General features: G+C 33.3%; 3 protein-coding genes and 1 long non-coding RNA gene across 18 annotated transcripts in view; 2 read left to right on the top strand and 2 right to left on the bottom strand.

Annotated features, from left to right (window-relative positions):
- doc2a (double C2-like domains, alpha) overlaps positions 1–7403 on the bottom strand; it is a 206381-nt gene extending 198978 nt beyond the window's left edge. For 3 of the 5 annotated variants that reach the window (XR_015480529.1, XR_015480530.1, XM_087244103.1), the window contains exon 1: positions 7301–7403. The gene's annotated coding sequence lies outside the window, so the exon portion shown is untranslated. Of the gene's footprint in view, positions 1–6674; positions 6836–7300 lie in introns of those variants that run through there. The other 2 variants (XR_015480528.1, XM_087244104.1) reach the window with 2 other exon arrangements.
- Positions 683–7669, top strand: sgf29 (SAGA complex associated factor 29). 4 transcript variants are annotated; one of them, XM_087242608.1, is made up of 10 exons: positions 683–847; positions 1149–1257; positions 2613–2737; positions 2825–2897; positions 4099–4163; positions 5328–5457; positions 5777–5923; positions 6019–6054; positions 6695–6857; positions 7318–7669. In XM_087242608.1, exons 2-10 carry the CDS (start codon positions 1154–1156, stop codon positions 7432–7434), a joined length of 960 nt encoding a protein of 319 aa, XP_087098734.1. In that variant the 5' UTR covers positions 683–847; positions 1149–1153; the 3' UTR covers positions 7435–7669.
- On the bottom strand, positions 7550–14106 carry LOC147845557 (uncharacterized). Its single transcript, XR_015480536.1, has 2 exons — positions 9106–14106; positions 7550–9072 (listed from the first exon to the last, which is right to left on the bottom strand). It is a non-coding gene; the product is annotated as an uncharacterized LOC147845557 (long non-coding RNA).
- Positions 10283–21773, top strand: nfatc2ip (nuclear factor of activated T cells 2 interacting protein). Of its 8 annotated transcripts, none has more exon segments than NM_001327756.2 (9): positions 10283–10361; positions 10995–11102; positions 11186–11240; positions 14461–14572; positions 17481–17564; positions 17713–17965; positions 20188–20332; positions 20428–20537; positions 21303–21773. In NM_001327756.2, coding segments are annotated over 9 exon segments (1062 nt in total). In that variant the 5' UTR covers positions 10283–10328; the 3' UTR covers positions 21465–21773.
- The last annotated feature ends 1260 nt before the right edge of the window (positions 21774–23033 follow it).

Genomic DNA, 23033 nt, shown 5'->3' with positions numbered 1-23033 from the left:
ATAACACTGTCTATTTTTAAGGTAACATTTAGAGTTATAAATTTTATAAACGTTTGCATCATTTATTAACATGTGTATCCACTAGATGTAATTTATCCATCTAAAGCAGGGGTGCACAAACCTTTTCGTGTAAAGGGCCAAAATCCAAATATCATTGATAGCCATGGGTCGAAAACAAATATACCCAACTATAAAGTTGCCATGTGTAATTTTCTAATTACTTCCAGAATATTTACAAATAAAAAACATTACTTTGAATCGAATTAACTAATGCAGTATAACTTTAACATATTGCAATAAAAACAAATCACATTTATAACAGTGTAGTTCAGTGCTGTATGCACTAGTCAGAATCTGCCCTTGCTTTGATTCACTCACCAAAGCCTCTGCATTGTTGTCTATCCATTGGGTGACAGTGTGTACATTTTAAACTAAATACGATAAACTTAAACCATTTAAATTGAGCATTTAATTTCAGATAGCTTTTTTGTAACACATAAAATGGTACATTAAATTATAATAACAATCTATAAATCATCCTCATCATTCTCCCTCTCTTCTCAGATGGGATGGTGGGCCAAATTTAAGGCCCTACTTTGGGCATCTCTGCTCTGAAGCCTGATGCTCTCCTAAGCTTCTTTCTCAATAGGGCGTTTGAAAAAAACACTCCATGTGTCCCTTCACAGTGTCCGTACGAGGCCTAGCTAGTAAGCTAACAAAATATCGGAAAGCGTAAACAAACGCTTAAAATTCGTTACTCTTTAATAAATTAATGCTTTTCGATTGTAGTTCGTGTACTAATACACAAGGTGAATCTGGAGAGAATCTCGCAGTCGTGTGTTGGAAGGTGAGATTGGCGCTTTTCTTGCTAATCTGCGTGCGCGCGGAGGGCGTGATCTGAGGTCTGTTATGCATGTGCATATCAGCTACACAAATAACACGTACAGCTAAATGCTTTGTTATTACTAGCATTATCGAAGTGCTCCGTTTTTGTTTAATGTGTTAAGTGTTGTTCAGATTTTATGGAGTGTATACACGTCCATGTTTAGCAACAAAAGTATAGTCAAAAGCTATATGTTTATCTTCTCGAGGGTTGCTTTAATTCCAGTCTTATTTATTATAACTAAATCAAAATAACTTTTTTACAGGTATAATGGCTTTAGTGTCAGCAGACACCAAAATCGCTGAGTTGCTAAATGAGTTGCATCAGCTCATAAAGCAAACCCAGGTGAGTTTGCACCAGCACTGTAGTATATGGCTTTATAAAACAATCACTTTACTCCAAAAATAGAGTTGCTATGTTTATATTGATGGTTCAGTGAATAATTTCTAACATCTGTGAAACATTTAGATGAATTGGAGGTAAAGTTGGCATATTAGCAGCCAATGACTGTCTAAGTATAACATTGTTCACAATCAAATAAATAGTGCTAATGTTGTTTTCAAGTCATACTTGCATGTGATTTTCGACTGAAATTCAAAATTACCATGGTAAACAATATAGGGAGCTTGTCACTGAACCAATGTGCCAATATAAAACCAACTTTACCTTAATTTATGATGACAGGTTTTCAATATTTTAGATGCATGGTCCCTAAATCTGTTCACTCCTGTGCAAAGGACTTCCATAATCTATTTGATATGTAATTAATATTGTATTATTAATAAAAAAATATCTAGAAAATACAATGTTAAAATTAGTTTTGTCTGGAGTAAAATAAAATAGTATTTGGTAAGCATTTATTTTTGTTAAGTTTTGTTAAGTTACATTATATAGGCTATAGGCTAAAATCTCCAACTTGTAGTACAGCATTTATGCATTTATTTAATTTACTTGTTTAAAATAAAAATGTATTCCTAGTAATCTAATTTGTATTTTTTTATTGCATTTAATCGCAGTTTTTTGTTTTTGTTTTTTTATGAAATCGGAGATTACTCCTTTGAATCTAAATTGAATCATTTTTGTTTTAATTCGTGTATAATTATTATTCTTTGAATCCCGTTATTCCAGTTTTTCTTTTTAAAATATTTTAATCTTATTTTAATTTTATTAATTCATTTTTTATTAATATTTCTTTTCATTTTAATTGTTCATTTATTTTTTTAACATTTGTACATTTCCATCCACCTCCTTGAATTCCCCTGTGGCCTGCTGGACCCCAGTTTAAAAATCTCCTGCTTTAGAATCTTATTCAAATGTTCTTTACACTAAGAAATCAATGGTTCTAACAGGACAGTTCACCTCAAAATTTAAATTCTGTCTTCATTTACTCGTCCTCCACTTCTTTCAAACCTGTTTGAGTTTTGTTGAACATCAAAGAAAACATTTTGAAGAAAGACAAAAAGCGGCAGTCAATGACTTCCATAGTATGTTTTGTTTCTACCATGGATGTCGGTGGCTGCTGTTTTCAGGCATTTTTCAAAATATCTTCTTTTGTGTTGAACACAAACAAAGAAACTCATACAATTTTAGAGCCACCTGACTTGTGTGAGTAAATGGTGATTACATTTTAATTTTGGATAACTTTAAGAGCTCTTCACTGAACACTTCTGTAGAATTACTGCATAAACACGATTTGAAAGCTTATTTTTTAAAGAGTTTTTCTGCTCAGTTTAACCTCACATGGTATTTATATCCTCATTTCTGTAAAACACTCACAGGAAGAGCGATCGAGAAGCGAACACAACCTTCTCAACATCCAGAAAACACATGAAAGGATGCAGACAGAAAATAAAAGTAAGGCCTACAAATGTAATCACAAATGTAATCATATCTGTGAATTTAATTTGCCCCACATTGAATATGCTATATCTTCTTCCTCAGCCTCTCCATATTATCGGACTAAATTGAGAGGTCTTTACACCACAGCTAAAGCAGATGCTGAGGCAGAATGCAGGTAAGCTAAAGTGAATGTTGCTTGCGTTTGGTTTCTCTTGATGCACATGTATATTAATGCAAGTGATGCATTTTTACTTTAATTTTATTTTAGCAACAGGTACATGAGGACCAGATGTTGAAATTGTTCTATTCAGTGTTGACTTGTTTCATTTCACTTGAACTGAAAGTGCCTTGAAAATGTAAGACTATATAGCGCCACCTTGTGGTACTTTTGCCAAAGTCTCTCAAAAGTACAGAGTTATACCTAAAATTGTATACAAGGCAATTAACAACACAAATTAATGATGTATATTAAGTATTTTTTTCAGCAACTAGGATGTCTTAAGAGCTAGTAAAATTGCAAAACAAACACTTGATTATGTTTGATTATGTACATATTTACTTGATTATTAATAGGGCTGGGCAAAGATTAATTGTAATTAATTACATTTAAAATAAAGTCTGTTTGACAATTTGACATATGATTAACACACATACATAAATCTACATTTGTATCATATATATATATATATATATATATATATACATATATATATATATATATATATATATATATATATATATATATATACACATATATATATATATATATATATATATATATATATATATATATATACACACACATATATATATATATATATATATATATATATATATATATATATATATATATATATATACACATATATATATATATATATATATATATATATATATATATATATATATATATGTTATATCCAAATACAAAAAAAGTCTCAAATATTTGCATACATATATTTATTTATACATAATAGATATTTTAAGTTTGTACGTAATTTTGGATGTGATTAATCAAAGTATAAACTAATTTTAGAAAATACTTAAGCATCAAATATGATGCATTAGGCCTTTGAGGAATGAGCATTGTGTTGTTTTAAAAATAAATACAATCCTATCAAGTATATTATTAAGATATGAATTCATAATTATATGAATTTCATGTAACTAGTCAGCTATGCATGGAAAGATTTCATTGTTTAGATGCAAGCTTTTAGAATTTCATCATGCCTTTTTTGGCCATATAACTAAATAACAAACAACAACTGTGTCAGAGTGCACACCTTCTTTTCCTCAGTCTGAATCAATGTATTCTTTCTTTATAAATCAGGTTTTACAGTGTTAAACGATCTGATTTATCTCAATCCCTTCCGCAGTATACTTCGACGGGCGCTTGACAAAATTGCTGAAATTAAATCTCTTTTGGAGGAGAGACGGATTGGTGAGTGTAGGATTTTTGCATCAGGCAATTGCGGAAACCTATTGACACTTCACTTACAACAGGCATGTCCAAACTGCAAAGTTTAGTTCCAACCCCAATCAGACACCCCTGGGCTAGCTAATCAAGCTTTTAATATGCTTTCTAGAAACATTTTTGCAGGTGTTTAGAGGCAAGTTGGAGTTCAAATCTGCAGGACACTGGCCCTCCAGGATCGAGTTTGAACACCCCTGACTTACACCATTTGGTCTCTGTCTGCATTATTTTGATCATGTGACTTTATTAATGTTTATGTATATATATATATATATATATATATATATATATATATATATATATATATATATATATATATATATATATATATATATATATATAAACATTAATAAAAAGTTTTGGAAAAGTCTGGAAAAGTTTTGGAAAAACAGAAAAATCCACAAAGTTTTGGAAAATTCATGGAAATTAGTTTAACAAATATCTGTATACTTGAATTAGGGCTGCGTGATTTTAGAAAAATCTGACATTACTATGTTTTGTATTTCTGTGATATATATTGCAATGTAATTAAAATTTAAGGTTTATTTGGATTGTTAGGGGGATTTTGTAAGGGAGTGAATCTCAAATAATATATAACAGATAAATTACAAACATATATAAATAAATTATAGTTAAAATAAGGGAATGATAGTTTTCAGTTAATCATTATTCAGGGACAGTTATTGAATAATCAACACTGCCTAGTCTTCATTTTATATTATTTAATCTTTCTTGAAGTTACTAAAAAATAAATGTTTTATATATTATATAAAATATTGAAATGTTCACACAGTCACTCACTCAAAGATTAAAATGTACTCACTATTTACTCTCACTTCACTTGTTAAATTACATTATTTTTGTGCTCATTAAAAAAAGAAAAGAAAACTCATAAATGTTTCTGTTAATCTCTTTGAAATGCCTGCAGGGGATAAACTTTTAATCCATTATGATTAAACTCTATATTAAACTATAATGCCATATTTATTGCTATATTTAGTACATTAAAATACGGCCAATGTTACCAGTTGAAAACTAATGTATGGAAAGAGTCTTTAAAATGTTCCTAAAAGTTATTGAATTTCACTCTCTAATTCCTGTATACACTGTTATATTTTCCCCTTTCTGCAGCTGCGAGAATGGCAGGAGTGTACAGCGACAATGACCCACCCAGAAAGACCATGCGCAGAGGAGTCCTGATGACCCTTTTACAACAGTCAGCCATGACACTTCCGCTATGGATCGGCAAACCTGGCGAAAGGTACCATTCTGTACCTGCCTCTTCGGTTCATTTTAGAAAATGTTGTCAGTGCTAATAGCTTAGTGGTTAGTCCCTCGACATATAGCACTGAGGTGCTTACAGTGACCCAAATTCAAGTCCCGGCTCGAGGCTCTTTGCCAATGTTTTTCCTCTCTCCATCCTTTCCTGTCTCTGCTCTACTGTGCTATAAAAATAAAGGTAAAAAAAAAAACAACTAAAAATAATAATACCCCCCCCCCCCCCCTAAAAAATAAATAAATCTAATTGTGTAGTGGATAAATTGTTGTTATAAGTCACTAAAGATTTCTTACTCTTTCAGTCCTCCACCTCTGTGTGGCGCTATACCTGCAAGCAGCGACTATGTGGCTAAGCAGGGGGACAAAGTGGCGGCTCGAGTGAAGGCTGTGGATGGTGACGAACAGTGGATTCTTGCTGAAGTTGTCAGCTACAATCACTCCACTAACAAGTATTTATTTAGCAGTTGTTATCTGGGATTGGCTTATTTCATTTTATTTTGTGTGAAATGGTAGCAATATGGTAATGTGATGATTTCTTTCCCAGGTATGAGGTCGATGATATTGATGAAGAGGGTAAAGAGTACGTACAGTTCCATTTATCAGTTTTGTCTTATTTTCTCACCCATACACAATTTTGGAGGTTTAAAAGGGTCGGATAGACTGTTTTTTCAATGAAGATTAAAAAAATATATATAATTTTTATGCTGCAAGGACACAAAAAATGTATGAAAAGTCACAATAAAGGAAATTTACAGTGTTATAAATGTTTTATAAACTAAAAGTAATTTAGTTATTTATAGTATTTAAAATATATATTTAGTTTCAAAAAAATATTTCCTAGCATATCTGTTTTCAATATTGATTTCATACATCTGTAGTTTTTAACAGAAGATGGCGCTCTAGGCTAGTATATTGTACATTTGGCTGTATCATGCAAGTTGTGAGATAACTGAAAATGCACTCACTATGAATACTCTTGTACTTCGCTTATGATAAAGGCTAGAGTAATGGCTGTTAAAAATGTATTCTGATATATTTGCCAAGTTATATTTTAATGTGTCTGATCAAATACATCAAGCTGTGGATGGCATAAGCTAATACTTTGGAAAATATTTTAAAAGTTATATGTACTTAAAATTTTAAATAGCAGTTTGATTAAATAGAGAAACAAATAATGGCGTGCATATGTTCCTTATTTACTCATCTGCTGTTGTATTCAGGAGACACACGTTGAGTCGAAGAAGAATAATTCCTCTCCCACAGTGGAAAGCAAATCCTGAGACGGACCCAGAGGCCCTGTTCAGTAAAGATCAGCTGGTTCTGGCTCTCTATCCACAGACCACCTGCTTTTACAGAGCTCTGATCCACACACCACCGCATCGGGTGAGCAAAACTAAACTCAAACTAGAGAAAATGTTCCTATTTCACATACAGACTTTAATAGTAAATGTGTGAACAAGCCCTTTCTACAAATATTGGATAATTTGATCTGGCAGTTTTCTGGAATGAGTTGTTGTAAATTGAGGGCACTTTACTTTTATTTACTGTTACAGTTGTTCTGCTAGTTTTATAGCAATTTACTGGTATTGCTGTGTAAAATGGGTTAAAGACTAAATTAAGTGTAGGAAAAGACTTTAACAGTTGTCAGTCTAAATTGTGCATGATTGAGGTTTGTAACAGTGCTGCGTTGAATGCTTTATCTCATCTATCATGATATTTAGTCTTATAGGATGTAATGAAGACCATTATGTGACCATTGTGGTTTTATGTCAACACTAGATCGTTTGTGTGTGAGATGAAGAATAGTTCATTCACATCTGACACACCTGACCTCTTTTTCCAGCCTCAAGATGACTACTCGGTTCTGTTTGAGGACACATCTTATGCTGATGGTTATTCTCCACCTCTTAACGTCGCCCAGAGATATGTAGTGGCCTGCAAGGAGAACAAGAAGAAGTGACCGAAATGTACGAAAGCAGGATGTTGTGTTTAGAAAGAGCCTGCATGATTGGTGTGATTGAATTGAGAGTTTGTTCTGTTTTAATGTGCATTCGTCTCCTTTTTTTGTTTTGTTAACATGTACATATTACTGGGCCGTATATTTTGTACTGCATCTTTTTCACTCTGTTTTTGTGGATCTAAATGCAAATGAGTTGTGCTAAAGTAAATAAATCCTGTTCGTTTGAATGAAAAAAGGCACACAAATATATTGTCTGGACTCTAAACAATTCAAAAACACAAGTTTTTAAGTAAAACTACGACAGATATTCAGGCATACATAATCCAAATAATGTCAATCAGTATAATCTTTTTACGGCAGATGTTTTTTAAATCATTTTGTATAATACTTTTAATATATTTAATTACAATCTTGATCTTGAATTACATTATTATTGTTATTTTAAGAATAATCTATACTTTTAGATTAAAGCATAAAGGCTATTACTGTACTTTGAGTTTGTTTATTTATTCTACAAAATAGTTATACAACTAATTGTGCCCTACTAGATCTTCTTTGCATGATCCCCTCGTCAACAAAATATGAAACTTTTTTAATGGTTGAGAGAATTCGAGAGACTTTTTTTTTTTTTAAATAATTTTTTTATTGCATAACAAGAACAGTAGCATACAAAAAAATTGAGGAATACAGTGCTTACATCTTTTCTTACATCAAAAGCCACTTTTCCATTATCGTACTGAACCGTTCTTTATGCTGAACTGTTCTGTTCCGGGCCAAACAGCACAGATACGGTTTCATTTTCCACTGTCGTGGTGCATCAAAGCTCTTTGGAACGTTACACAAAACGCATTGCCATGGTAACGCAATGTAATTGGCTTCCTTTGTTTAATTAAATTTAATTAAAAGTCGAAAGTTTTTTTATGTTTATGTGTAAAAGCGAAAGCAAATGCATGACTAAACACTGTAATGCCACTCTCTCCTATAAGGGTGTTAAATATAGCTACATGTAACAGCAACGGTATTTATCTAAAGTTTGCATGTTGCGCAGCTCTGGGCAACTTTTATTTGGAGGGAAAATGACCAAAATGTAACGTGATGACTGAAAATTATTGGAGGGGAAATAAATAATATATTTAAAATCTTCGTACACAACAGAAAATTAAAACAGTGACAATGCAACAATAATAGTGCATTTGTATTAGTGGAAGAAATATATTTTTGGACTGGCCTTATCAAAAGAGAGCGGGCACTTTCACTAATGAACAATATAGCACTTAAATTATTTAATTTTTAACAATTATTAAACTGCACAGCAGTTTTATATCAAAAGTTAATAATGATATAAAATATACTACATTTTGATAGTAAAATATAACCTTTCAAGCAATGGCTGTTATTTGTTTTAGTATTTAAACATTAAATAACGAATGCAGCAAGTGAAATAAAAAACGAATATATGAAACAACACATCAGGATATAAAGGACTATAGTATTTAGCAAAATGCTGCTCTTTTAATATTTGGATTTTTGTAATTTTATTTTTATTTTAACTATTTTTTTTGTCTTCATAATCAACTAACGAGTTATACACAAATTCCTGCTAGATGTTTTAGAAAATATTTTGCACAACCCAGTAGGCTATATATAAAAGATCACCGAGAACAAAACCACAACAACACAGAAATTTGCACAGAAAATGATTACAAAATTTCATACAACCTTATAGTTTTATTTATCTTTAATGTCTTTTAGGGTTTCGATATAATGCTCAAGATCAATTTTAAACAAATACATGTTAGTTTATCATTAAACCATTTCTGTTTGTGTACATGGTTCTTCCCATATATAATCATTAAATTAATTTTTAAAAATTGCTCCAAAATTTTATTATTATTGTGTCAAACAAATCTTTACAAAACTACTTAATTTTTTTATTTGTAAGTTTAAATATAAGATAATCAACATCAAACCAAAACATTTGGGTATTCGTGCATTAAAAAAAATAGGTGTTTTATCAATTCCTCCTCTAATTCACAAAAAGTGCATGCAGATTCCATGTCGCTAAAAAAAACGTAACAACTTGTTTCACTGGATAAATTAAATGAATTAGTTTATTTGTCTCTTTAACTTTATTGGTGAGACAGTTTCCTCTACTCAATCTGCTCAAATAAGTAATGCATTTTTGTTCATGTATGAATTTTCCAACCAAAATAAAAAAGTTGAAGATAAATACTTTAGATTTATGTGCAGAATCTGAGTAATAACAAATCATTTACTCTGAAAATAGTGTTGCATGCAGAACTGTTGCAAACAATTTATTTATGTTGAATTTAAACAAACAAATTAAGTTTAATAATGTTCAACTTAATTTGTTTGTTTAAATTCAGCCCAAATAAATTGTTTACAACCACTTAACATAAAAAAATTTGAGTAAATCCAAGGAATCATCTTTGAATTTTTTTTCAGTGTATTTTAATCTAAAAGATTGTGCAAAGGTAGGAGTGTTTAAATAATGATACAGGTCGAACCAAAATTTCTGAACAAAGTCACACATACAAAATAAATGTATTAAAGTTTCATCATCCTTACCACAAAATGTACAATTACTCGGAACATCAACATATTTGGAAACAAATGAGTTAGTCGGATATATTTTCTGCAATATTTTAAAGTGGCTTTCTTGCGTTCTATTAGGAAGAAAGTATTTATGAGGCAACAACAAAGCTTTTCTCCAGTCTATATTATTGTTTAATGCAGTCCGATGAAATGGACAATACGATTTCTTTGCTGAAGAATTAGATGAATGGGTTTATTATTATATTTTTATCATGAAAGTCGGGAGACTTTTAAGTCCAAATTTGTTCTGTGACGTCACGGCGAGAGCGCGCACGGGAATGAGCCCGCACAAAAGGACTATGGCTGAAACGGTGAGTTCTCGGTTAAAACAGTTATTCAGTTTTGGTTTTTATTTATTGCTGTTCGTACTCTGTGTTTTAATCTGAAACGTAGTTTAAATAGTTAATTTCAGAACACAACCCTAAATGTTGAGGTCTGTGTAACTATTGTGCGATAGCGCGGCAACGTTAGCTAACGTTAATTTAATCAGTCGATTAATGAACAGTAATACAGAAAATGTGAAATATTATTGATTTTAGTTAAATTAAATTTCTATCTGCTACATTATTTAGCTCATAATCAACGTTATTAGCTTTTTGTAAAGTCAGATTTGGATACGGATGTTCAGGTGTAACGTTAAGTTACGTTTTATTCAAAACCTAACGTTAACGTTACTTTCAGAAATCTATTTTGACGTTAAGTTATTAACTAGAAGTTAAGTTATTATAAGTAGTTCATCATTATGTCTTTCAAATAGTTTTATGCTTTTTACCGAACAGTTTAACAATTTAACTGTAACAAGTTTGTGCAAAAACAATTTTGTTATTCTGCTAACGTTACGTATGTACAGCTAGCGTTAACTGTTAGCATGATTTGTTTTGCTGTTAAACATCCATTTAAACCCTAAATGAGACCATGAGAGTACATATTTGTGCTTATTTTAGGTATCGGACAGTGATCTCCCAGTGTCAGACCCTCCAAAACAACCTCCCAAACGCCGCCGCATCATCGACGCCTCATCCATCCAAACAGTACCTGTTTACTCTAACAAGGTGGGAATTTCTTGGCTGTTTAACGTAAAGTCTTTGAGAGCTTAACAAATTATTCAAATGTCATCTTATTTATTGTGTTTTAGGTGAACAGATCCTTGAATCTGAAGCCAGAATTATTTAAACAAACCAATCTTACAGGTATCAAAACTTTTAAACACTACTATTAATGGTGCCATTGTTTGTTTATGTTATACAGTAAAGGTAAAAAAATTGGGGTCAGTTAGTATTAACTTTTTTTAAGAAGACATTTTATTCAGCTAGGGTGCATTAAGATTATAAATGGCATTAATTGGTTCACCTTTGATTAAACTTAAAGTTGTTAATTTGTTTTAAGTAAATTACGTTCATCAAAACATCCAGAAAAAAGTATCCTGTTAAATAGACTCACCGGCCACTTTATTAGGTACACCTTACTAGTACTAGGTACGACCCACTTTTGCCTTCAGAACTGCCTTAATCCTTTGCGACATAAATTTAAGAAAGTACTGGAAATATTCCTTAGAGATTTTGTTCCATATTGACATCATAGCATCATGCAGTTGCTGCAGATTTGTCAGCTGCACATCCATGATGCAAATCTCCTGTTCCCCCACATACCAGAGGTGCTCAATTGGATTGAGGACTGGTGACTGTGGAGGCCATTTGAGTACAATGAGCTCCTAAAAGCGAGCGAGCCAAGGCCAGTCGCGTTTCCACTGTCACTTCCGGGGCCTAATCGGGCCAAATCGGGGCTTTCTTGGGGCCACCGGCCGGCCTTTTTCGGCCCGCCGAATACCTTGGGCCAAAGAGGGCCAGCCGGGGCGGAGTGAAAGGACAGGCGGGCAGTTTTCAGATCGCACATGAGTACATGCGCCAAACACATAAACAAACAAATAAATATGGAAAAGAAAACATCTGGAACAAATTATAGGCTGGGGTCTTTTTGTATGATCACCCTTATGTTTCTCTTTTAAATGTAAGGCTGTTACATAAAATAATAAAGTAGTTTTAATTTATAAGTGACTTTGCTGCATCCTTCTGTTTCAATAACGCATAATAATCTTTACACCATATTAAAGACACAGCAGACAGTAAAGGTTTTCGAGAGTTTTTGTCAAAGTTTAAAAGGTGTGTTTGTGCACGTTTAGATGCCTGTATGTGTGTGTGTGAGACAGAGGAAAAGAGCGCTCCCTTCACTGCTCTTTTGATGCCGCACGGCTTTTTTCTTTTATTTTTTATTGTTTTCATTTATTTTGGAGATAATACACAATACGAATACAACAAAAAGACATTAAACTTTACAAATTTCGTGTCCACTTTTGTAGGCTCAAAACAATAGTCATATCTAGATAAAATAGCCTAAGCTTTATTGAAATAATTTAAATAATTACAAATATCGGATATAATAAAATCACATTAAATAAATAAACCAATATAAAACTAACAAAAGCTATAACAATTAGGTACTATATCAAACTGCCATATTAAACTTAATATTAAAAAGCCATCTTAAACTTTTATTTTTTAAAAGCCTCACTGAAAAAAAAATATTTTCTAAAAGATATTTTCTAAAAACAATAAACACCGGAGAATCTTTTAAATATTATTTATAAAGTATTTGGATACGATGATATTAATCAAATCATGCAAACAGAGCATTTTCAGGTGAGTGAAAGCAGAAACTAGGCAACCTTTTTTCTGTCTTCCAGCTGTGCAGCACTTTTTTGACGCATTGGTGAAAACTGCAAGTTCAAAATGTGTTCTGTCCTTAAACAAGTGTATATGTTTTTATATGACGTGGTAAAATTAAAAAAGAAGATTTTAAATACATAAAGAGCTTTATTAGTGCATAGCTGCTGAGCGCAACAAAATATAGGCTATAGGCTATTTTATTAAGTGCTGCTCTTATGTGCTGAAACACTGAACACTTTCCTTTACTTAAGATACAATAAGCAACGTCTTTAAATAAAGGGAATCACCTATTAATGTGTCATGAAGCCTATAGGGAAAAGTTTAAGTTTCAGTTCTCTCCGGAGCATTTGGGATGAATGTTGGACAGCGTCTGTCTAACTGAGGATGTCACAAAATACATTTTATATTGAGTTATTTAAGGAGAATTTTATATATGTGGTTTTATATTATGGATGTGTGTGCTCCCTGCGCTGGGTTCCTCCGTTAGTGGTAAGACCACTGGATTTCGATGCCAACAGTCGGTTGGCGAGTAAATAAATATGATAATTGAGAACACACAGGCATGTGCGTATAGACATACATTGTACTGCTGTACAGTAACGTGTCATTTGTTTGTTTTGGTTGTCCTAATTTTAATCGTTTCATGATGATGTGGTGTGCTTTATCTGCCTGATTCCTGCGGAAGTGGGCGGATTGAGTGACGTCCGTTTCGGGGGATGTTCTGGGGGCGGGGTTTGCGTGACGCGCTGCAAGCTACTAGCCTGACAGTGGAAACGCGACATTATTTCGGCCTCACTGCTCAACCTCCCGGGCGATTGGCCCGATAAAAGCCCTGACTCGCACTGGCCCGATAGTGGAAATGCGGCTATTGTCATTGTGGTTATTTGAGTTACTGTTGCCTCTCCATCAGCTCGCACCAGTTTGGCCATTCTCCTCTACACACTAGCATCAACAAGGCATTTATGCCCACAGAACTGCCGTTCACTGGATATTTTCCCTTTTTTTGGACCATTCTCTAAACCCTAGAGATGGTTTTGGGTAAAAATCCCAGTAGATCAGCAGTTTCAGAAATACTCTGACACCAAAAACCATGCAATGTTCAAAGTTACTTAAATCACCTTTCTTCCCCATTTTGATGCTCAGTTTGAACTGCAACAAATCCTCTTGACCATGTCTAAATGCCTAAATGCATAAATTGCTGCGCTGTGATTGGTTGATTAGAAATTTGCGATAACGAGCTGTTAGACAGGTGTACTTAATAAAGTGTCCGGAGAAGTGTATATTAATATGTACTGTATAGCAACTGTGCTGTTTCTTGAATAGTGCTTAGTATTTTGTGTGTGACACTGGAGCAGACTGGATTAATGGCTACTGACAATACAGCTTTGCACTCAAATGAACCATATATATGTTAAAATATATTAAAAGACAAAAGTTTAAGACAAACATAGTATGTTGTTTTAGTGACTATAAAGCATTTTGAAAACAATCCTTTATTGGGTACCTATATTAAGTTACCTATATTAACATCATTGACATTCATTCATAAGTTCAAGACTTCCAATGAGGTTTTAAATAAATGGCCTATAAAGAGTTAAACAATCTTTTGACTGCAAACTTTAGAACAATATTAAGCCTTTTAGCCTATATGTAACACTTGTGCATTTGTTCTCTTTATTCATTGCAGAAGAGGAAAAGGGTGGTCCTCTGTGGTCTCCTTCCCCACCCCGTAAAGAGAAACCGCCAATCAGTATTGATCTAAGTAGCTCAGAGGAGGAGCCAGAACAGACTGAACCTCAGTAAGCACATATACTGATTTAAGTTCACTTTTGCATATAAAAAGCATTAAATGGTCATTACAAAATGACAAAATCACTACCCACTGCGTCGCCAGAACACAATTTCCTCCTTCCAAAGTAGTCCAAAACTTGCTAGATACGGTCCATAGATATATACACTAGATTTCGCATAGGGACCCTGAGCTGCGTCAATAGCGCCGCCACATTGCTACAGTGCTCCCAGGACAAATGTCATTCAACCGCACTAGTCAAGACAGTGTTATTACGTGAAGATGCGGGACTTTAGCGCTGTCTACGAGTGTAGAAACAAGCAAACAAAGAAATCAAAGCACAAAGGCAGAACATTTCATAGGTAATATTAAGTTTTTTTACAGTGGAGGACTGTGGCCATCCAAAGCCAAAGATATACACATATACACATATATCTATGATCGGGAGTTTTCCTGGATGTTAGTGTGTAATTTTTTTTTCAAATTACGAAAATTATAATTTTACATCACTTTTCTACATTGATGGATCAGTGACCGCACGGGCATTCCTGACAAAAAGCTTGTGTTTGTGTGTACAGAAATTTACTATTCACCCTCCCTGTTAAATTTGATCTAATCATGTCCTGAAACACAGCTTTTTTGTATGTTCTGAACTTTTGTGCTAATCGGGTAACGTTATTGATGTTAACAGTCACTTACTGCATTCACCATAAGGCAAAGCAGCACCCACACGCACTAAACACTCGGCTTATGCTAGTTTTGTTGAATAAAATCAGCAAACAATGCAAAAGAAATATGACAACGAGATGCTGCGCTGCCAGAAACATGTATCATTGTCAGCTAACGTTAGTGAAAGAGTCGTTCGGGAGATTCATTCACAAACGAATCGCTCCCTCCGTCAGTATGAGAAGTGAAAGCAGGAGAGGAGCTGTGTTTCAGGACATGATTAGATCAAATTTAACAGGGAGGGTGAATAGTAAATTTCTGTACACACAAACACAAGCTTTTTGTCAGGAATGCCCGTGTGGTCACTGATCCATCAATGTAGAAAAGTGATGTAAAATTATAATTTTCGTAATTTGAAAATAAAATTTACACACTAACATCCAGGAAAACTCCCGATCATAGATATATGTGTATATGTGTATATCTCTGGCTTTGGATGGCCACAGTCCTCCACTGTACCTTGGTCCCGCATTCATTTTAAAGGAGCGCTACCCTGTAGCAAGATGGCGGCGCTATTGACGCATTCCGTCCAATAGACAACAATAGGCCAGGCGACATCTAGTGTATATATCTATGGATACGGTCTACATCATGTAAGATGATGCGTTACGCTAGAGCTATTTTGTAGACAAGTCGCAACCTATGTTTGTCCAATCAGCGACACTGACTTTGCAAATATGCAAATAACATTAATGCTGGGTTTACACTACAGTGGGTAATGTCAGCTAATGAATACCCAGGAATAATTTTGTTTATATGAGCAGTGTGAAATAAGATAACCCAGCATAACACAGTTTAATCAGGATTTAAAATGGCGATAGATTAACTCTTTTAAAGTGATAATTTTAACAAAAATGAAAATTCCTCACCATTTACAGGATGTCTGCAGATTTCATAGTCTAAAACCAAGTCCTTCTTTCATTTTAAAATGTCCTAAATCCACATTTTAAATGTCTTTAATAATGCAAGGGAACCAACCGCGTAAAGAAAATATTGTCAGTTTTGATTTCTACTTAAAATCTGTTTATTAGTCACCCAGAACAAAATGGGTGGAACCCAATTAAAATGCATGCTTATGGGAAATTTGCTCTACAATAGCTTATGACATCTGTGTCAACCCGTACATTAGCAAATGAAGACGTGCAAATTTTAATGAAATCTGGTTACACAACTCTAATTTTGCACCATGGTTAAGACCTGTTAGCTTTGGAGACTCGCATGCAATGTAAAAAAAAACATTTTTTTTTAATCACAGTGGCGGAGGAAACCTGTCGGGAAAACACCCAACATTTCTTAGTTCTACTCTGTCTCGCCTACAACAGTAATGTATGGTCTACCACAGAGTACTGCTGCATCCACATTATTATTATTAGTCAGTTCAAAGAAAGTTTTGAGGTCTTTACTCTTTGTGTGTGTGTATATATAAAGTGTTCAGTGTGGTAAATAGTTTTGTAAATTCTGTACCTAAAAATTGATTTTCAATTTTATTCTGCGTGGTATTAAAAAGCTCTTAGTTAAAAAGTATTAAATATAACTCTTAGAAACCTCCTGATTTACTCGCATTCTAGACTGTTATGAGCTTCTTTTTTCTGTTGAACACAAAACAAGATATTCTGAAGTAGGGCTGCACGATATTGGAAAAAACTGACATTGCCATATTTTGTTTTTCTGCAATACATATCACGATATGAATATAATTTCACAAAATGACTCTATTTGGCAATTTTTTCATAATTATATTTACTGGGATGATTTTTTTTCCTGGAATGCATCTGCATAAAATGTAAACAATTTTACTAAAAATATTTGTATATACACAAAATAAAAAATAAATTAAAGAACATATGAAAAAATCTGCACATTGCGATACCAATGCTAAAATAATATATTTTGCTGTGCTATTCTGAAGAATGTTGGCCATTGACATCTATAGTAGGAACGAAAAATACTATGGAAGTCGATGGCTGTTTTTTCCTACATTCTTCTGTACATCTTCTCTTGTGTTCATCAGAAAAAAGAAACTTAAACAAGTCTGAAACAAGTCAAGGATGAATAAATCATGACAGAACTTTCATTTTTGGGTGAACTGTCCTTTTAAGTGTGAAAAGTCCTAATATTGTGACAACTGCATCAAAATGAAAAATATCTATCTGATGATTAGTAAGCTAAATCATTGTCTAATTCAACTTCAGGGAAATCCTTCGTTCCCCTTCTCCACCTCCTCCACCATGTAGTCCACCAGTGAAACGGAGCAGGCGGGCCAACCAAAAAATGCGGTGAGTAATTAAATTAGATTTCTTCATTCAGTCTTTAATGTTCTATTGCTTTAGCGAAGACTAATAATAGCATGCAGTGAACAGCGAGTTAGGCCAGAAATGAGCAATCTGATTTGACATGGTTATTTTCTTCCCATTTCTGTTTTAGAGAAATCAACCGGAAACTGGATGCGATCGGCTCTCTTGTGTGTATGTCCCCTGAGCCTCAAGACCCTGTCGTCGAATACAGAAACTCTCCTTCGCCTGTCAATGACTATGATGATGATGATGACATCATCATCGTTTCATCTAACAGCAAACACAAACGTCGTCCCTGCAATACAGAGGGCAGAGACTCTGCGCGAGAAATTTCATTAAAGTTTCGCTGCCGAACAGAGTTGTTCAAAATCCCAATACTGTCTGTAAGTGGAATTGTTTTTGTTTAATTTGATATGACTTTTACATTATATGACTACATTTTAAAATACATTTTTAACCACAGTGACTTATTAATGAGGGCAATAGAAGCAAGTCAAATCAACCAAAGAGCAAAAGTCAAAATTAGTCTGGCATTGATTTAACAAATGAAGAACAGACAATTTGATCAATTTAAGATGATGGTACACCTTAAGATTTTATAGCAATGTTGCTTGGGTACATCACCATTAAAAATGGTCAATTGTTTTTATTTCTAATCTGGATTAGACATATGCCAATATTTAATAATTCTATTTATCACGCAGTGCTTTCCACACATAGACTTTACATGGGTGAGTCGGAGAGGACGAAATTACATCTAAATTGGCTGCAGAATATTTGTACACCATTAGAAACAGCTAATCAAGTCATTTTTTTATTTATATCAACAGATTTATTTTTTTTACTTTAACCCATAGAAAAGAAAAAGTTTATAACTGATAATAAAAAAAATCTACTTATATTTTGTTTGTTGCATATATCTAATTATTTATGTGATGTGGGTAAAAGGTGTTCAAATCCAGCTACCACTGCAAGTATATTTCAAACCAGTGGGAAGCACTGTCAGGATAACAAACATGCATATATCCCTCTTCTCTGCCCCATCTCACCACACAACGACCCCAAAACTGAGGGTGAGTGGGCTTGACAAACCACCTGTAGAAACCCTTTTTTTTTTTCCTTCTAAATACTCTTACTCTAGCACCTAATTGTCTGAACACTAACAGTTATTTTATCTAATTGTTTTGTTTACCGCCTCTTGTTACCGAATGCTTCCTCAATTGTAAGTTTATTAAATAGTTTATAACTAATAAAATTCTGTTATATTTTAACTATTATCCTAGTAACAAATAAACCTGGCTTTTTCTGACTGATAATTTGAACCTTTTCTAACGTTTACTAAAGAGACTTTTATTTTAAAGTGTTACATGTTGTACTTTTATAATCTTTTTTAAATTTAATAAGGGTGCAACTTTTGTTTACTCTGAACATGTAAGCAATACACAGAGTATTTTGTTTGTAATTATACCTTCTAAAGTAATGTTTCCCGTTGCTTAGATCAATAACACTGTGAATAAAAGCTTCACTAATTAAACACAAGAAAATTTGATACCGTCGTAAGCCTAATCTGGATCTGATTGTCCTAATGGGGTATATGCCGAAGCATGCTAATAGGACTTTTAATTTGCCAGTAACCTGGTTAAGCGCTCCCGGCGAATTGAATGCCAATGCAAAATCCGGTGCATTTAAGGTCTGTTTTCTTTAAAAATGAGCGATCTCCACTAGCTGAGTGATATCCGATTTAAAGTGGGTCTCAGATTGTACAAGAAGCACTGCATTAAATTACATTTCCCCTCACCATATCTTTATAATATGAGCAATTATTTTACCCCAGTATATTCAATGGAGCTTCTGCGTTAGCCTGCCAACTAAATAAATGCTAAAGTTTATTTAACTGAATGTATTTTAATGACATTACAACATCGATGCTGTATAAGGAACCGTATAAAATGGAAAAAAGTTCACAATAACAGGTCACCGGAAGTGTATCAGCATGGGAACAGCACTAGCTCGGCATATACCCTATTATGTGCCGTTTGTCATCCGGTTGTCTGTTGATGGCATCATTCCACATAGTGGCTGTGTATTGTGGGTCAAGTATTGCAGAAACTGTTGTGTCTTTCTTCAAAAAGTCTTTCCTAATTGGGACATATTCTCAAATGTAATATCAATTTTCAGTCAACAAAATGTAGAGCGGGTCTTCTTTTTGTTGGTCAGGAATTGATTGGATTGTTCTGGTTTGCTATTGGTTGATTTCATCCGAGTAGCAGGTTAACCTGTCTATGTGCCAATAAACATCTCAGCAGAGAAGAGCTCACAACAGGGGAGTTTATTTATCATGTACAAAGGCACATGAATTTGAATCGATGGTTCACCCAAAAATTTCTATTAAACAGAAAAGGAGATATTTTGAGGAATGTTGGAATGAGTAGCTGTTCACTTTTTCACTATGTCTACAGGTTTTAAACGTTCTTCGGTGTATTTTCCTTTGTTTTCAACTGAAGAAAGAAATTCAAATTGATTTGGATCTAAAAAATTTTACATGCATGATTAACTAATTATTTAAAAAAACAAATCATGCAGTACACTTGACTTTTGGTTGCAGACGGCTCCTTTGAGTAAAGCTGTGGAACAACTGGCCATCAAACTCAATGTCCCTTCCAGCCAAATTCTGTTATTAAAGAAAGATATCGACCTTCCCATTCACTCGTCTGTCAGTGAGCTCGGCCTCGGCATAGCTGACATTATAGGTAGGTAATAGAAGGCAGTGGCCATTTATTCTATTGAATTTCTAATGTAGACATTTAACAAATCACACATCTTTTTCCGTCTCTGCTGTATTTAGATTGTGTTGTAACCGAAAAAATACAAGAAGAGACTGACAAAAGTGATGTCATCACTGTGCGACTGCAAGGCAAAGAGAAATCATCTGTGCAGGTGTATTCACTGAAGAAGGTGTGTACTGGATGCCTTTTTAGATGTTCTTCTCACGCTTGTGTTTTCTTGAAAGAAATGTAATGTTAAGCTTGAAGTGTTGAAAATTAAAATTCTGTTATTTTTTACTCACCCTCATGTCATGTCAAAACTGAGTCCTTAGTTTACTTTTGTATCACAAATTAATTAATTTAATTAATTAATTTTGGGTGAAGTCTGAGAGCTCTCTCATCCTACATTGACAGCAATGTTCAGAAAAGAAAAACATTGTCAAATGCCTTCAGTGGTTCAATTGAATATTATGACGCTACAAGATCAGTTTTGTGGGCACATGAAACAAAAACAAGTACATTATTCAACAGTTTCTTCTCCTCCAGTGTCAGTATAGGGTGCTCATTCATGAACACTGTGCATAGATGTATACTACAGGTGGCCAAGCATGACTTTGTTTTTTTGAAACAAGTACAGGCACATTAAAGTTAATGTCATAGGTGTGAAACATGAACGTGCGCCCTATACTGACACTGAGAAAGTATTCCTGTAGCTTGATAATATTGCGATTTGTACTACTGAAGCCATACCATCTGTTCAGAGGATGTATTTTCCTGGACTTTGCTGTCTATGGAAGATGAGGGAGCTATCTGATTTCACCTAAAAATATGTTAATTTGTGCTCCGAAGACAAACAATGGTCTCGGGTTTGAAACTAAATGAGGGGGTGGTTAATTATCCAATGTTAATTTTTGGGTGAACTAACCCTTTTAAATTATTTCATTTGTTTTTTTAGACTGCTCCTATCGGGTCCATTCTGTCTCAGTATGTCTCTAGTTTGGATGTGAGTGCAAGACGGAGGGCTAAATTCCTCTTTGACGGGTCAAGGGTCTCCAATAATCAGACTCCGGCTGAGCTGGACATGGAGGACGGTGATGTCATTGAAGTCTGGGCCTAAACGCATGCAACTATTGATGTTTGTCCTTTTTGTACTTGCGCCATGTTCTGTATGCAATGTGGTGTGAAAATTGTGTGGTTTGCAAAAAGAAAATGTCTTTGAATTGAATTGACTTTTTACTTGTGATGAGTTTGGTCTACACTGTTATTTTGGGGCAGGGGTTTCATATACGATACACATTTGACTTGTGTTTGCAGCCATGTGAAAGTTACCTTTTACAATTTTACATTGTGTATATAATATTTAAGATTTGATTTATTTTAATGTAAAGAATTAACTTCAATTAAAATATTTTGATAAAATAACAAATCTGTGCAATATTTTTGTTGCATACATCGGTCAAGGTGGCTACTAAGTAGAACATACTATTTTTTAATCTGTAAAATGCAATGTATTACAGTTTATCACTATTAATTGAACTGATTTAATGAACTGAGAAATAATAAACGGTGTATGTATGTATATATATATATCTATATATATATCTATATATATATATATATATATATATATATATATATATATATATATATATATATATATATATATATATATATATACAAACACACATACATACACATTTGGTCCAACCCTTGTGAATACATTAAAATGTATTGTAAGGATAATTAGAACTTAATTATGGAAATTTGCAGGTTATTTTGTCAGTTCACCAGGATGATTTCTGAGCTTCAACCTAAACTGAACATCCATCTGAACACATTATTGTGTCTCATTGATTAGCTCAAATGATTCATTCATTCATCAGAACAAAAAGCACAAACAATTAACAGCACTAACAAAAGATGCAGATTTGTTGTTGTTTGATGCAGTAATTCTATAAACATCTTTTGTCTTTGGTCCTGGTTAGTCAAAATAAATTGTTTTTTAATACATCGGCATGCTATGAGATTAGATTGATTAATCTTTGGGGGGAAATGTCATGCTTGTGTTGGTGGTGGTAAGAAATAACACATTGGAAAATTATTTGACCCTGCGCCCAAACAGTAACACAAAAAGTATTTTCTGTATTTGATTTAACCTCAAATTTGAAAGCTGTTTTGATTTATAACCTTGATTGTCTCAGGTTTAATGTACACATTTCTTACTTGGAAAAGGTGAAAAGTGCATTTTTATAGCAATAAATATCAATATTTTTGGCCACATAAGCTATAGGCAGTTAGATCGAACATTAAATTAATTAATGGGTTATGAATGGATTATAAGTACTGCATAAACATAATTCAGTACCATAAAATCCTGTAATATTCAAAATATTAAATAAGAAACAAAAACATTAAACATAGTAAATTAATTCTATGAAATAAATAAATTTAAAGATCAATTATTCATTTACATAACCACAAAATTACAAACATGTATAATGAATATAATAATGAATAGTGCAAGTTAAGCACACTATCAGTCATTATTGAAAGCAATAAATTGGCTAAAAACAAAGTAACATAAGGTAGGAGAGCGAAGGAAATAAATATAATATTCAAGCCTCAACTATTAAAAAGATCATCGTAAACTTAAAAAAAACGTGTTAGTATTTTTAACAAGTTTTAT

This window comes from Danio rerio, chromosome 3, assembly GCF_052040795.2.
Source record: "Danio rerio strain M-AB ecotype USA chromosome 3, GRCz13ab, whole genome shotgun sequence".
In the NCBI taxonomy this organism is placed as follows: Eukaryota; Metazoa; Chordata; class Actinopteri; order Cypriniformes; family Danionidae; genus Danio; species Danio rerio.
Note: the sequence above shows the minus strand (reverse complement) of the source record. Positions and strands in the feature narration are given on the sequence as shown.